The sequence below is a fragment of the Fistularia commersonii genome, chromosome 3 (genome assembly GCF_037954325.1).
Source record: "Fistularia commersonii isolate RoL2024-O1a breed Wild chromosome 3, RoL_Fcom_v1.0, whole genome shotgun sequence".
NCBI lineage: Eukaryota > Metazoa > Chordata > Actinopteri > Syngnathiformes > Fistulariidae > Fistularia > Fistularia commersonii.
The window spans coordinates 23,299,600-23,311,983 of record NC_141286.1 but is presented as its reverse complement, the minus strand read 5'-3'; the positions used below and the strand labels follow the sequence as shown (position 1 = coordinate 23,311,983).

Sequence of the window (12,384 nt, the reverse complement as noted above, 5' to 3'; positions counted from 1 at the left end):
TTTCCTTCTCCCTCTCATCTACTTTTCTGACGCTTCCTCCCCTCCCTCCCTCGCTCTCGGCCCGCCCCCCTCGCCGAGCGTCTCTCCCTCTCTCGTCCCTCCTCCTCTCATTCTGTGCTGTCACACTCAGCCTCTTCACGCTCGCTCCGCTCCAACTCTTTCTCTACCTCTTTCTGTATGCTGTAAGTGCAGTCTCTCCCTCCCTCCCTCCCTCTCCCTGTCTCCGGGTAAGAGTGCGCCGTGTGTTTCGGCAGAGACTCATTCACGGCAACTTGAAATTCATCTCCAGCAGCAAAACTCCCATGACCCCTCGGTACCGGTCGCGGCGGGTAATCGGCGGCTTATGTCCGCGGCTCCCCGCGTGCCGTCGTGTCGTCAAATGACGGCGGAGGACCTTCTGTGAGAAACCGGTGCACGAGCGTTTCTGTTTTTTTAAACGAGTCGATTATTTTTGGAAGACGTGTGGCGTAACGGTGCAAAAGATGCTAAACAAAGTGATTCAGTCAAGTCAAGTCACTTCTTCTGCTCCCTTCTGGGGGAGAATCAACCTCTTCTTCTCTCACACCGACAAACTTCGACACCTCTTTCACTCCATCCATAAATCTTCTCTTCGGTCTTCCTCTCGACCTCCAATTCCAGCATCCGTCTACCGAGATATTCACTATCCCTCCTGTGGACATCACCCGACCATCTCCGTCTGGCTTCTCATTCCTGATCCTATCCAACCTTCCTGTATTTGAATTCCGAATCACAACCCAGCTTCACTCTTCGCAGTTCACGGAAACCCAACATGACAAAACAACTGCCTTCTTGATTAGCGTTTGCTAAACCAACCGCAAATCCTGCTAATTAGCAGTAGCTTGAAGCCGTACGAGCAATACATGTCTGGCACCCGAGGCGATGTACCGAAGCATACATGTACAGTAGCTGTCAAATAAATGGATTAAATGTTTCCCCGGACCGACGGAGCCGCGAGAATGTGGTATTCCTCGGCTCGAGGGCAGGTGGGCGTGCGGTTGGTGGTCTGACAACAGTTGCAGGCATGTCCATCACCCAGGTGTGGAGCGGAGTGTTGCTCAGCGTGAACGCTGGACACCAGATGGTATCGGCATTAGCCCACCTGCCCACAGCCTGAAGCTCATCAGCACCGCATGTGTGTGTGTGTGGGTGTGTGTGTGTGTCTTGTTGTGCAACACAGCATGTGCGGTCCTCTGGGCCTTTGCCGGGTCAAAGTTCTGGTCGCCGCACATCGAACTAGTTAAGACGTTTGTTCTGTGTTTTGACGGCGTCCAAACAAACACAGCAGAGGGGATTTTTAATTAATTATGACTATTTTGAGGCACATCAAAAAAAATCAAATAAAATAAATTTGTTTATCCCGGGATGCTTTTTGGACAAAACGTATCTAAACCTGGTTGCCCTTTAAGACGTAGGTGTGGCTGCAGGACACACACATCTTTATTATGACGGACTTTTCCGATGAGCTCCTTTAATATAATTTAGTAATAATAATAAATATCCTACCAACAGCATTTGCAGTGACAAATGGAAAAATAAAAGTCATTAGTTTTACTTTTCACTGGGCAGTGGGGAGATTATAGAGCTCGGAATTGGACACGTTTTAGCGCAAGCAAGTACAAGCAATATAAACAACAGAAGCCTCCGGCGAAAAAAAAAAAAAAAAAAAAAGAAGAGTTTGTTCCATTGCTCTTCAGCTTGTGGTCTTTATTTTGGTTTTCATCTTGTATCCTGATCAGCCGACGTCCCTTCCTGTGCTTTCCGGTTACGTAAGCGTCTTATTGGCTATCAGCGGGCATCTTCCTTGATGAATGTGCTGGAGACTGAAGGCCATCCAGACTCGGAAAAAGTCAAAAGGCTGAAAGTTAAGACGAATGAAACGTCTCTTCGGGCGGCAGACGTTTGCGCGGTCGCTTCCCGCTCAGAGGCCGACACGTTGGAGGTTTTCTCCGATTCGCTTGGAGGTGAAAACGTCGGGCGGCGGGTTGAAACCCGCAGAGACACTTGCGCTTCCTGTTTTCTTTCTCTCTCCCCGCGGGCTCTTTGTGGTTTCTTCGGGGGTCGTCGGGTCAAGCCGAGGCCCGGCGTTGATGTGGAGGTGGAGATAAGGGGCTGGAGGAGGAAAGAACCGACTTTTGGAGAAAGCGTGTGTCTTCTGCTGCTTCTGGATATCACTCTTCTTGTGTCGGATAAACCCGATATTACATTTTCAACCTCTCAAGCACAACCGAGTCCCTTTTGCGTGCAAGCGAATTGTGTCCGAGCCTCCGCAATTCCGCTATCGTCGTCCGTTCGATTCGTGCATCCTTTGCTTGCGGAGCTTCTCGGTAAAAGCTGCGGTCGAAAGCCACCGCGCCTCCTCGGAAGAGGACGAAACACAGACGACATTAGCCATTAGCATCAAACAGGACTTGAGAATGCACTTGAGAATGCGAGACGGTAACGGTGACAGTAAAAATCCAACCTAATGTAATGTAAAATAAATGTAACTACTCCTTACTGTTAAATCATTCTGAATTTATTATTCATTCAAATCCAAAATGTATGCATTAGCATAGGTGTGAAAAGAATTATTTTTATGAGTTACAAAGCTAGCTTTCGGCGCTGCAATATTTCCGGATGCGGCTCTTGTGAACACATTCTGCTGCCATCGTAGTTTGGCTTTTTTATTTTTGGACAATTTCCTGTTTTTCTGGAAGCCCAACTTTGGCATTCTTAGCTCCGTGTTTGGTGTCAAAATGCAGATGTATATTGTACTTTTTGACCACCGACGACGCCTCACAACACAAAAGAAATACCGTTTTTTTCACCTTGGAGCACAAATATTTATTCTCCCACCCATCTTTCTTGAAACATCCTTCCATTTCTATCTGCATCAACTTTTCTCTTCCTGGACATTTAGGGATTTGTATTTCTCAGTTCCACTTGTTGAAAAGCGCATTGACGTGGATAAACTGCGATTTAATGGTGAGATGCCGTCACTTTGCGGGTAACGTGATCGGGGTGAATAGTGGGAAATGTAGTTTACGATAGATGCACGCATTTGACTCATTTATTTTAAGAAAATCAGCCCTTTTAAGATGTTCTCGTGGGCCGCAGAAAATGACGTAGCGGGCCAGATTTGGCCCGCGGGCCTTGAGTTTGACACGTGTTTTATGCCATATGGACACAAAATAAATGATGCAGAAAAATGTATTCGTCGTCGATACCGCTCAACCTCGATGCTAACTAACGCTGGAACAAGAGGCGGGGCTTAACCCGGACCTGTCAATCACGTTCAACCGTTCACTGTCATTCAAACTCTGTGCAGCTGGAAGACAGAAAGGGAAAGGGAAAAATAATTTATATAATCTCATATCCTTCCAGACTGGCTTAAAAGGTGGAAAGTAGAGGATCTCATATTTTACAGAGGAACTGCATTTTGGGAAAAAGTCCAGGAGTTCCATTTAGTTTCAGCCACTTCTGGCATCGCAGTGAACGAGACGGAGTAAAATAAAAAAAAAAAAAAGCCTCTGCGGCTCGAACGCCATCCAGGCTCGGACGTTTGCCCGACTCGGACGTGACGTCGTGCTGCCGGCGGGCGGAAACACCAGAGGAGAAGAACCTGTTGGTGCAGGGTTGGGGTTTAGAAAAAAAAAAACGGGGTGTAACTCCAAAAAAGAAAAGGGCTCCAATATGCAAAAAGCATTGGCAAGCGAACGAGAACACACACACACACACACACACACATACACATATTTAACTTTTGATACGAATTACTGCCGCTGCAAAATACCGAAACATTTACGGATGGATCCGGCGAGTGGAAGGGAGCGGCCCGCCGAATTTTGTTTATTTCCTGTGCCGCTTCGCGTCGTGCAGCTGTTACCTTTTAGCCCAGCGTGCACGTCGGGTTCCGTCGCAGAACATGAGCTAATATCCAGCGGGGCGGCTGGTTTTCTCCCGAGGTGGACCCGCGCCAGGGCGTATTTTTAATCCGGCCCCTTTCGCTTTGCCGAAACTGTCGCTAGAGCGTGCGGAACTCTGCGGCCTTCAACTGAAAACCTTTTATTTCGACACGGCGGCGGCGGCGGCGGCTCGAGGGTTCGGTGGAAGCGGCGATCTGGGCCACCCGTCCTCCTCCTCCTCCTCCTCTGCTGCGCAATGAGAAACAAATGAAGTGACTTTGGAAAAGCACGCCGCATGAAAAGGCCACGAGGCGCAGGCTGGACTTTGATCGGCCGCCACTTGCTGGCGCCGAGCCTCCTCATCTGGGTTTCCTCGCCCCAACACAGCGATGCACTTGGAGAGACTTTATTTTTCTTTTTCGATTACTTATTTGCGATCGTCGAGAGACTCTTCGCCTGAAGACGTGCCGCCGCCGCCGCCGCAACTCCGACGGGGGTGACGTGACTCACAGCGCCGCCGCTGACTGTAGGAGGAACGTGACAATGCGGAGACGGATGAGAACATTTCCAATTTAACATTTCTACTAGACGTCTCCATAGCAACCAGCAAAAACCCTTTCTGTTAATGAGGCGGTCGTCCAGCGGGGCACTGAAACAGAGAGACAACATGGCCACTGGCATTTGAGAATTTTAGCTCGATGTTTTGTGTGTGTGTGTGTGTGTGTGTGTGTGTGTGATTGAACAGCATGTAGTCAATCAGTTTGCCAATCAGAGCGCAGAGCTGGAGAGTCCAAACTTTTTCGCTGCAAGGCTCCGACGTCAGAGTTATTTTAAAAAGCTGTCTGGCATCTTGCCTGAATAAATCTGTCACGCGGCGGAAGAAATAAATGGAATGAGACGGAAAATATCACATGATCCGTAAAAAAAAAAAAAAAAAAAAAAACTCCAATGGTGATGCGTGGACTCCAACGAGAGGAAAACACATTGAATCTTTTTCTATAGGTGCAGCAGACGGATGTGCTATTAACGCCGACGTCTCCTCGGGTAACGGCGGGAACGAGGCCCCGCTCAGACGAGGACGTCCAGATTTGCAGTTTGCATACTTTGCTTTCAGGCGCGCGTCCTTAAAATAGTCTCGGTTTTTTAAAAGATAACAATAATGATACCACAGGTACTACTCGATGGCCTCCACTCGCACATATGGTAATATTTACAGCATGTTAGCGGACATTATATTAGCATCTATCTCCTGGAGACTCACCACACTCCTGCCTGCCAAAACTCCTTTAACCCTTAAATCAAGTCCAAAATCGAATGATTTATTCTGTGGCGACTTTGTTTTTTTTTTTTTTCATTCCCAGACAGAGGGCAAGGCGCCACGGAGTGATGAAAACAGATTTATGTCACCACAACATTTAAAGTGCCAGGTACACAGAGACACACACACACACAAACCCCCCCACACACACACACACACACAAACACACACACACACACACAAACAAACAGCAGGAGACATTCTGTAAGTGCAGATCTGTCGAGCAGATGACATCTCACAGTTCACACATTGGTGTGTGTGTGTGTGTGTGTGTGTGTGTGTGTGTGTGTGTGTGTGTGTGTGTGTGTGTGTGTGTGTGTGTGTGTGTGTGTGTGTGCGTGTATGTTTGAGACCTGAATCTCATCACATATTGTTTGCATGTTGTCAAACCTGCCTAATAAGACTAATATAATAATGTAATATGTACTTGGTACTTTTGGTGTAATGTAAAGGTAATATAAATATTAGTTTGTGAAGTGATCTCACAGCATCATCACATTTAACTTTATTATTATTATTATTATTATTATTATTGTTGTCATAATTATTATTATTATTATTATTATTATTACTATTATTATTATTGCTGTTGTTGTTATTTTTGCTTATATTATTATATTAACACTATTATTATTGTTGTTGTTGTAGTTGTTATTGATGTTGTTATTATTGTGGTTATTGATTTCAATGGGAATTTGTCGTTCCCGTCTGGCGGCATCATTTTTCTCAAACACTACATCATTTTGAAAGATGATTTTTTTTTTTTTTTAACTAATCAGGTTTGAGTGAGGCCAAATAACAAGTAAAAATTAAAAACTGTGTACCCATTAAGAGCTTGGGTCTCAGGAGGTTATGATTTATGAGCGTTTCTTCCTTCACGTTAGTATGAAGCATTAAAAATAGAAGCATTTAAATAGGAATATGACAGAAATTTGACTTGCTCCGTGCTGTTTGAGTTTGGTCTGAACCAATGCAAACATAACCAGAGGTGTTTTCACGCTTTTGTCTAGATTTGCATTTTTAAACAGTGTCCGTCAACCCGAAGGGCAAAAACCCAGTGTGCTGGAATTCCCTTTGCTTTCAGTGATGCTTCTGCAAATATAAAGTAAGATGCTTTTTTTTTTTTTTTCCAAACTTGGACATAAAGACCGAGAGACGCGACACCGCGGCATCCGACCGACAATCAGACCGGACAGTATTTGACGTGAACCGACGACGTGAGGGAGCGCTAATGACCGCGCTCCGTCACTGAAGCTGGGGAAATGCTAACCGATCTGACAGCTGTCACTCCGAGCGCCGCTGAAAACGAAAACTTGTAATAAACCGACAACACGGGCCCGGCTCCATCGCCGCTTCAACGCCGTGCCTGAAATAATCATCCCCGGAGCGGAGATAGTATAGTATTTCTGCAAGGGGTGGAAGTTTCCGGCAGCTTTTCGGAGGAACCCCCCGCTGCAGCCGCCGCTGGATATGGAGCTTGATATTTCCGAGTGTTCCTGTCTCCCCCTGCGGTCTGCGGCCTGGGCCGGCATCAGTGACAAGAAGTATTCTGTTATACAACCACAGACGGGAGCGCGCTCGCAAAGCAAAGGATCCGTGGATCTCGGCAGCCCGCCGGTCCTTCCCTGACAGCTTCTGCTGTCGTCGCGTGTCGGTTACTCCACGTTTTCCGCCGATGCATCCCGAGACGTGCACGGAGACGCGCGCCCCGGCCTTCCAAGAAGCCGCGTTAATGAGATTTCACAGCTCGGCGGCGCCCTGAAAAGCGTGGCGGCGCCCCCTTCTGACCGTTACGTGCGAATACAAGCGATGCGGGCGTCCCTTCCAGCGGATTTATTCCTGCCTGTCCGGCTGTTCCAATTCATTTTGGGGAAAAATGCTGACTAACCGTGGTTTGAAACGCAGCCGTAAATCCCTCACGGGTCCAAGCGGTTGTCGTTTTGCATTTTCCCCAATTAACACAATAAACATCCATGTGAGTATAATACAATATTCTTACTTTAATATAAAAACACAGCTTTGTACAGCAATAAAATAACATCCAGGCACAGAGTTTTTTTAAATAAAACCAGCGTTTCAGGAGAAATATAAAAAAAAACAAAAAAAAAAAACTTTCCTTTACAAGGAAGATTATTAATAATTAACATCACAAACACGAATGAGATCAAAAAAAGGATCGACAGGATTCCGGAAGGGAGGGTTTCGTTACGGGACTTTTCTTTGCCGTGTTACTTTTTCAGGGCGTCGTGCCGCCGCCGCCGCCGCCGCCGCCGCCGCTTCTCCTCCGAGGAAGGAAGCTCATGGTGAGATGTTTGTCCTCGGCCTCCACGGGCTGCTGGGAGAGGTTGTTGGTCTGGGAGAGGCAGTCCAGGGTGAGGCCCGGATGGACGCAGACGGTGTACTGGGACAGCAGCGTCACCAGGATGGCCTTCATCATGACCAGGGAGACGTGTTTCCCCACGCAGGCCCGCGGGCCCGAGCCGAACGGCTGGAAGTAGCGCCGAGGCGCCTGGAAGGGAGAGGGGAGGGACGGGAGGCGTTTAGCGGACACGTTCAGAGCTAAATCATCTCGCCGCTTTACGTCCGCTTACGTTTTTCTTGAAGTTGTTGAGGCTGAACTCGTTGGGTTTGCGGAAGAACTCGGTGCGGTGCATGCGGCCCGTGTTCAGGATGATGTTGGTGCCCTTCGGGACCCTGTAGCCGTCGATGACGTCGTCGGAGAGGGCGCGGCGCATGGTGAAGTCCACCACCGGGTGGAAGCGCAGGGACTCGTTGATGAAGCTCTCCAGCACGTGCAGCCGCTGCAGGTCGCCGTTCTGGAGCCGACGGTCTCCTGCGTCAAACAACGTCTTTTGACGCCGGCCGCGCACATTGGTTTTTTAATCTCTTTTTTTTTTTTTTTTTACCTACGACAGCGTCTATTTCCCGTAGCAGCTGCAGCTCCACGTCCGGGTTCTCCTTCAGGAGCAGCAGCATGAAGAAGAGGCTGATGGAGAGGGTGTCCGGAGCCGCGATCACCATCTCCAGCACGCACTGCCTCACGTTGTCGGCGGAAAGCTCGCCGTGGTTCTGCAAACACACACACACACACACACGAGGGACGGGATATTGAAACTCCTTAACATTCGTTCCAACAGTTGGAGTTCGGAGGCTCGGAGGCCGACCTGTGCAAATAGAAGCTCCGCCGTGAAATTGATGGCCTCCAGTTTCTCAGCCCGTTCGATTTCTCTCCTCTTCTCCTCGACCAGGATCCCGATGGCGTCCTGCAGCTCCCGCCTGCCGACCCAGACCAGACTATTTCAGAGAAAACTAAAAAAAAAGCGGACCCGTCTTTTTCCGACGGTACCGGCGATCCGCGTGGAGGGTAGAACTACGAAGGGACTCACGCTGCCGTTTTGTGCCGTTGGTGAATCCAGTCGAATTTAAAGTACACGTCCGGTTTGATCAGCACCGTCTGCCACGTTTCGAAGTACTTGTGAATCTTCTGCAGCAGGTCCTTCTCTGCAGAAGAAAGAGGGTTATCTCACCGGGCGACTCCAAGCGTCTCCGCGGATTCCCGCGACACTCACCGTCCAGCGGCACCCCCAGGAAGAGCCTGTTTGAGATGTCCACCACCGTGCCGCGCAGCAGGTTGAGGACGTCCACCTGAGCCAGCCGGCCGCCTGAGTCCGCGGCGCCGGCCCTCAGGGCGTCCAGGTGAGCCTGTGTGGAGGACATGCACACCTCCGCCGTCCGCTGCAGACCCAAACCTGACAGGGCTGCGAGAGAAGACGAAAACTGACCTTTCTGTTTCCTCTTCGAAGGGCGGAGACGACGACGCCGGACGCGACGTTACCTTTGGTGAAATACGGGCGGATCTTTTTCCAGAGGGTCACGTTGTTGTTGAAGATGATTCCTCTCTCGTTCATGCCGATGCAGGTGAGGCCCAGGCTGCTCCCGAAGCGCGAGGTGTAATGCCCGTGTTTCAGCACGTGATGCACGGCCGATGCCCTTCAGGATAAACAAAGCGCGTTAGGATCGTCGCTTCGCTCTTCCATTGGCGATAACGCCAACCAGCGCATTATGCCTTGGCCACTCTATTTACAAGGCTTCAACCTAGAGTTTAAGTACAAGAGGAGTAGTGATAATATCCTGGCTGACACCCACCTGAAGAATGCCTGTCTGTTTTTTTTTTTTCCAACAACGTCCTTATGGGCCGCTGTATTGTCTCTTTCTATGTTGCGGGTTTTGGAAATTCATTGCAATTCCTCATTGGTCCTCGCCATGATGTCATTCCCGGGAGGGGGATGCGAGGAGCCGAGGAGTTGGACGCTTTCTAGCGGGGTTTATGCGGTAAATAACGCTGTATCTCTGTAACTCCTGTCTGCATACTTTCGTTCCCAGCCTTTTGTTTGGTCTCTCGGCCCCGGACGTGCACGACTAACCTGCTGAGTATAAGCGTCTCCTCGCCGTTGATCCAAACTCTGACCATGTCTCCGTATTTGTTGTTGTAGTAGTTGCTGGCCGTGCCGATTCCGGTCCAGATGAACCTCCAGTAAGACAGAAGCGGCCCCAATCCCAGAAAGAAGGAAGGACCTGCGGAGAAAAAAAAAAGAATGCAGTTCATTTCAGAGCGTGGTCCGGTCCGGAGCCCCCCCCCTTTCCCGCTCCGTTCCTGACCTACCTGGCACGGATTTCCTGTCCGCCTGGCTCCAGGCGGCCAGCAGCACGCACGCCAGCAGCAGCAGGGTCCTGGCGGCCGCCGCGCAGGCCGGCGCTCCGGCCGCGGTTACATTCTGGGACGCGGAGGCGAAATCTGACGCGCTCAATCCGCCGGGAGTCATGGCCTCGCTCGCAGGCAGAGGTGGGAGACGGCTGAGGAAAAAAGCGACGGCCTGCTCGGCAGGGGGGCGGGGGGGGCCACGGAAAGCTGCCTCCGCCGCAGGGACTTCCTCTTTATAGGAGGCCGGAGCTGGTGGTGAGCCAGGTCACGGCGACGCAAGAGCCACAACATGGGAGAATAGCGTCAACAATACACTGGTGGCCTTGAGGGTTGGACGGGCGGCGGCGGCCTCGAACGTACCCGCTTCTATTTGACAGTCTGGTGATGAGAAAAAGCAGCGGCGCTCCTCCTTTGAACATCAAAAGGAGCCGTCGGGGAAAAGCAACCAAAGTTCGTCCGGTTCGCGATGACAAGGGAAATCTGCCTCCGTGTCATTTGTGGACAGATATAGCAGGAACTTACATTTTTATTTGTTTCAAAAAAAAAAAAAGAAAAAAAATCAGCGCTTATTATTTCATTGAAATGAATGAAAATATACACATTTGTGTTTAATAATATTAATGATAATGCATTTTATTTTTAAGGTGTCTTACTTGCCGCTCAATCTCACATAAACATGAACACATACATGTTTAAAAGAAACAATAAAAGTGGCAAAGTTGTAAAAATAAAAGTGACAGAGCAGTCAGATGGAATAAGCCGCTTTGAGCAGATTTGTTTTGAAACTTTTTACCACTAGTTATTTTACTTACTTAAATTATTACTGTAATAATTTACTTCTGCAGCTTGTTCTGTTTTTTTCCAGTACTTCTCTGTAAGCTTCCTTCAATTCTGTTCTGCGTTGTGGTATTTTCTCATCTGGCGAAATAGGGATCGTACAAAAATAAGAATTTCATTGCGGTGTTTCAGTCACCATATGTGACAAAAAAATCTTGAATCTCGAAAATACATCGGAATGCTGCGAAACCGGGGAATTCTGAAAAAAATCTCTCTTTTGAACAATCATTTCCAGAAATTGGCGCTTTCTGTGTGAACTTAAGAATAAAAATAAGAACAAGAACAACTTTATTTATCCCGAAGGAAATTGTTGTGCCAGAGTTACAAGAAAAATATAACAATAATAAATAATTGTAGAAAATTGTATAAACAGTAAAAAAAATTTAAAAAGAGGGAGAATAAGAAATACAAATAAACTATATTTAGTTTATTATTATAAACTTTTATTTATTATTTATTATTTATTATCTATTATTTATTATCTATTATTTATTATTATTTATTATTATTATTATTAGTATATTATTATAGTTAAACTATATGTAGTGTCTTAAGTAACAATGGAAAGATAAGGAGTGCATAAGAGTATGAAAAAATATTGTATCACTGCCCGAGGCGTGTTCTGCCTAAAAGTAAGCGACATATAAATGTCGTTTTCAGCGCCATGACTTCCAAAAGATGCACACAAGCAAAACAATTATCCTTTTATTTTTTTTATCGGCGTCACCCTTTACGTCTCGCTCACAGGACGCTCAGTGGGACGACCCCGGCGTTGAACCGCGTCCTAGTTCTCGCAACCGATCTCATCGCGTACTTATTTTACTTTTACTTCGCAACTTGCAACAAAGCCGGCGTTGTCCGGAGCAGAAACCGCCTTTGTCCCGCTTCATCTGTCGAAATAGATGTTGCGTATCAACCCCCTCCCCGACCCCCCCGGCCGCCTACACTTGTCCAAGAATGTGCGCCGTTCAATCGTCCGACTGTGCGCCGCGGCCCCTGTGTGATGTCTGAATTCCAGATTGTTCGGCGCGATTGAACGGAGATCCTCCCCCAACAGCGTCCAAGGCCGCTCCGCTAGAACAGATGTTAATGTAACCTTGTCTGCGCCGTGGTCAACCGCATCTTCTGTCTCGTCCATCCTCGCCCGGAGGTGGGGTTGGTGGACAAACAAAGACTGATGAGGAAAAAAAAATATTTGGAAGTTTGTGTCATATCTGAGCGGTACGTCCACCTCGACGCTTTGCCGGGAGAACACCTGGGGGTTTTCACCTTGAGTCGTCCGACCGGAGCTCTTCGCGACACGGCTCGGCGCCGACGTGACCGGAGGCCTCGAGAATATGTGAAATAACGTCGGCCGTCTGATGTGTAAAACGCCCCAAAACGGGACGCCTCTAATCCCATAATAACCTCTCGTTATTACCAGACCCGCTGCTGCGCTTACATAACGCGCGTCTCTTATATAACATCCAAATTGTTCAACTTCCAGCGTCTGTTTGCCGTGAATTCAATCTGCAGCTCAGCATCTGATGCATTATTTTGTTGTCTCATTTTATAACCTTACATCTCCGGATTTAATATCTTTGCCCATTTTGTTGTTTTATTTCCAGCTAGGGGGTTTTGTA

General features: G+C 48.1%; 1 protein-coding gene and 1 long non-coding RNA gene across 2 annotated transcripts; one reads left to right on the top strand and one right to left on the bottom strand.

The window, feature by feature from the left end:
- Positions 1 to 7,241: 7,241 nt before the first annotated feature.
- On the bottom strand, positions 7,242 to 10,067 carry cyp19a1a (cytochrome P450, family 19, subfamily A, polypeptide 1a). Its single transcript, XM_086144245.1, has 9 exons — positions 9,887 to 10,067; positions 9,648 to 9,798; positions 9,059 to 9,213; positions 8,793 to 8,981; positions 8,610 to 8,724; positions 8,388 to 8,499; positions 8,130 to 8,292; positions 7,815 to 8,056; positions 7,242 to 7,732 (listed from the first exon to the last, which is right to left on the bottom strand). Exons 1-9 carry the CDS (start codon positions 10,044 to 10,046, stop codon positions 7,460 to 7,462), a joined length of 1,560 nt encoding a protein of 519 aa, XP_086000371.1. The 5' UTR covers positions 10,047 to 10,067; the 3' UTR covers positions 7,242 to 7,459.
- On the top strand, positions 8,271 to 9,126 carry LOC147235893 (uncharacterized). Its single transcript, XR_015105947.1, has 3 exons — positions 8,271 to 8,650; positions 8,731 to 8,919; positions 9,027 to 9,126. It is a non-coding gene; the product is annotated as an uncharacterized LOC147235893 (long non-coding RNA).
- Positions 10,068 to 12,384: the final 2,317 nt, after the last annotated feature.

Bases quoted from the DNA above. Each gene is read 5' to 3' on its own strand.
- cyp19a1a (XM_086144245.1), bottom strand. From the start codon at position 10,046: ATGACTCCCGGCGGATTGAGCGCGTCAGATTTCGCCTCCGCGTCCCAG. The intron at 9,799-9,886 runs GTAGGTCAGGAA...TTTTCTCCGCAG, and splicing joins GGACAGGAAATCCGTGCCAG to GTCCTTCCTTCTTTCTGGGA. The intron at 8,725-8,792 runs GTGAGTGTCGCG...TTTCTTCTGCAG, and splicing joins CCTGGGGGTGCCGCTGGACG to AGAAGGACCTGCTGCAGAAG.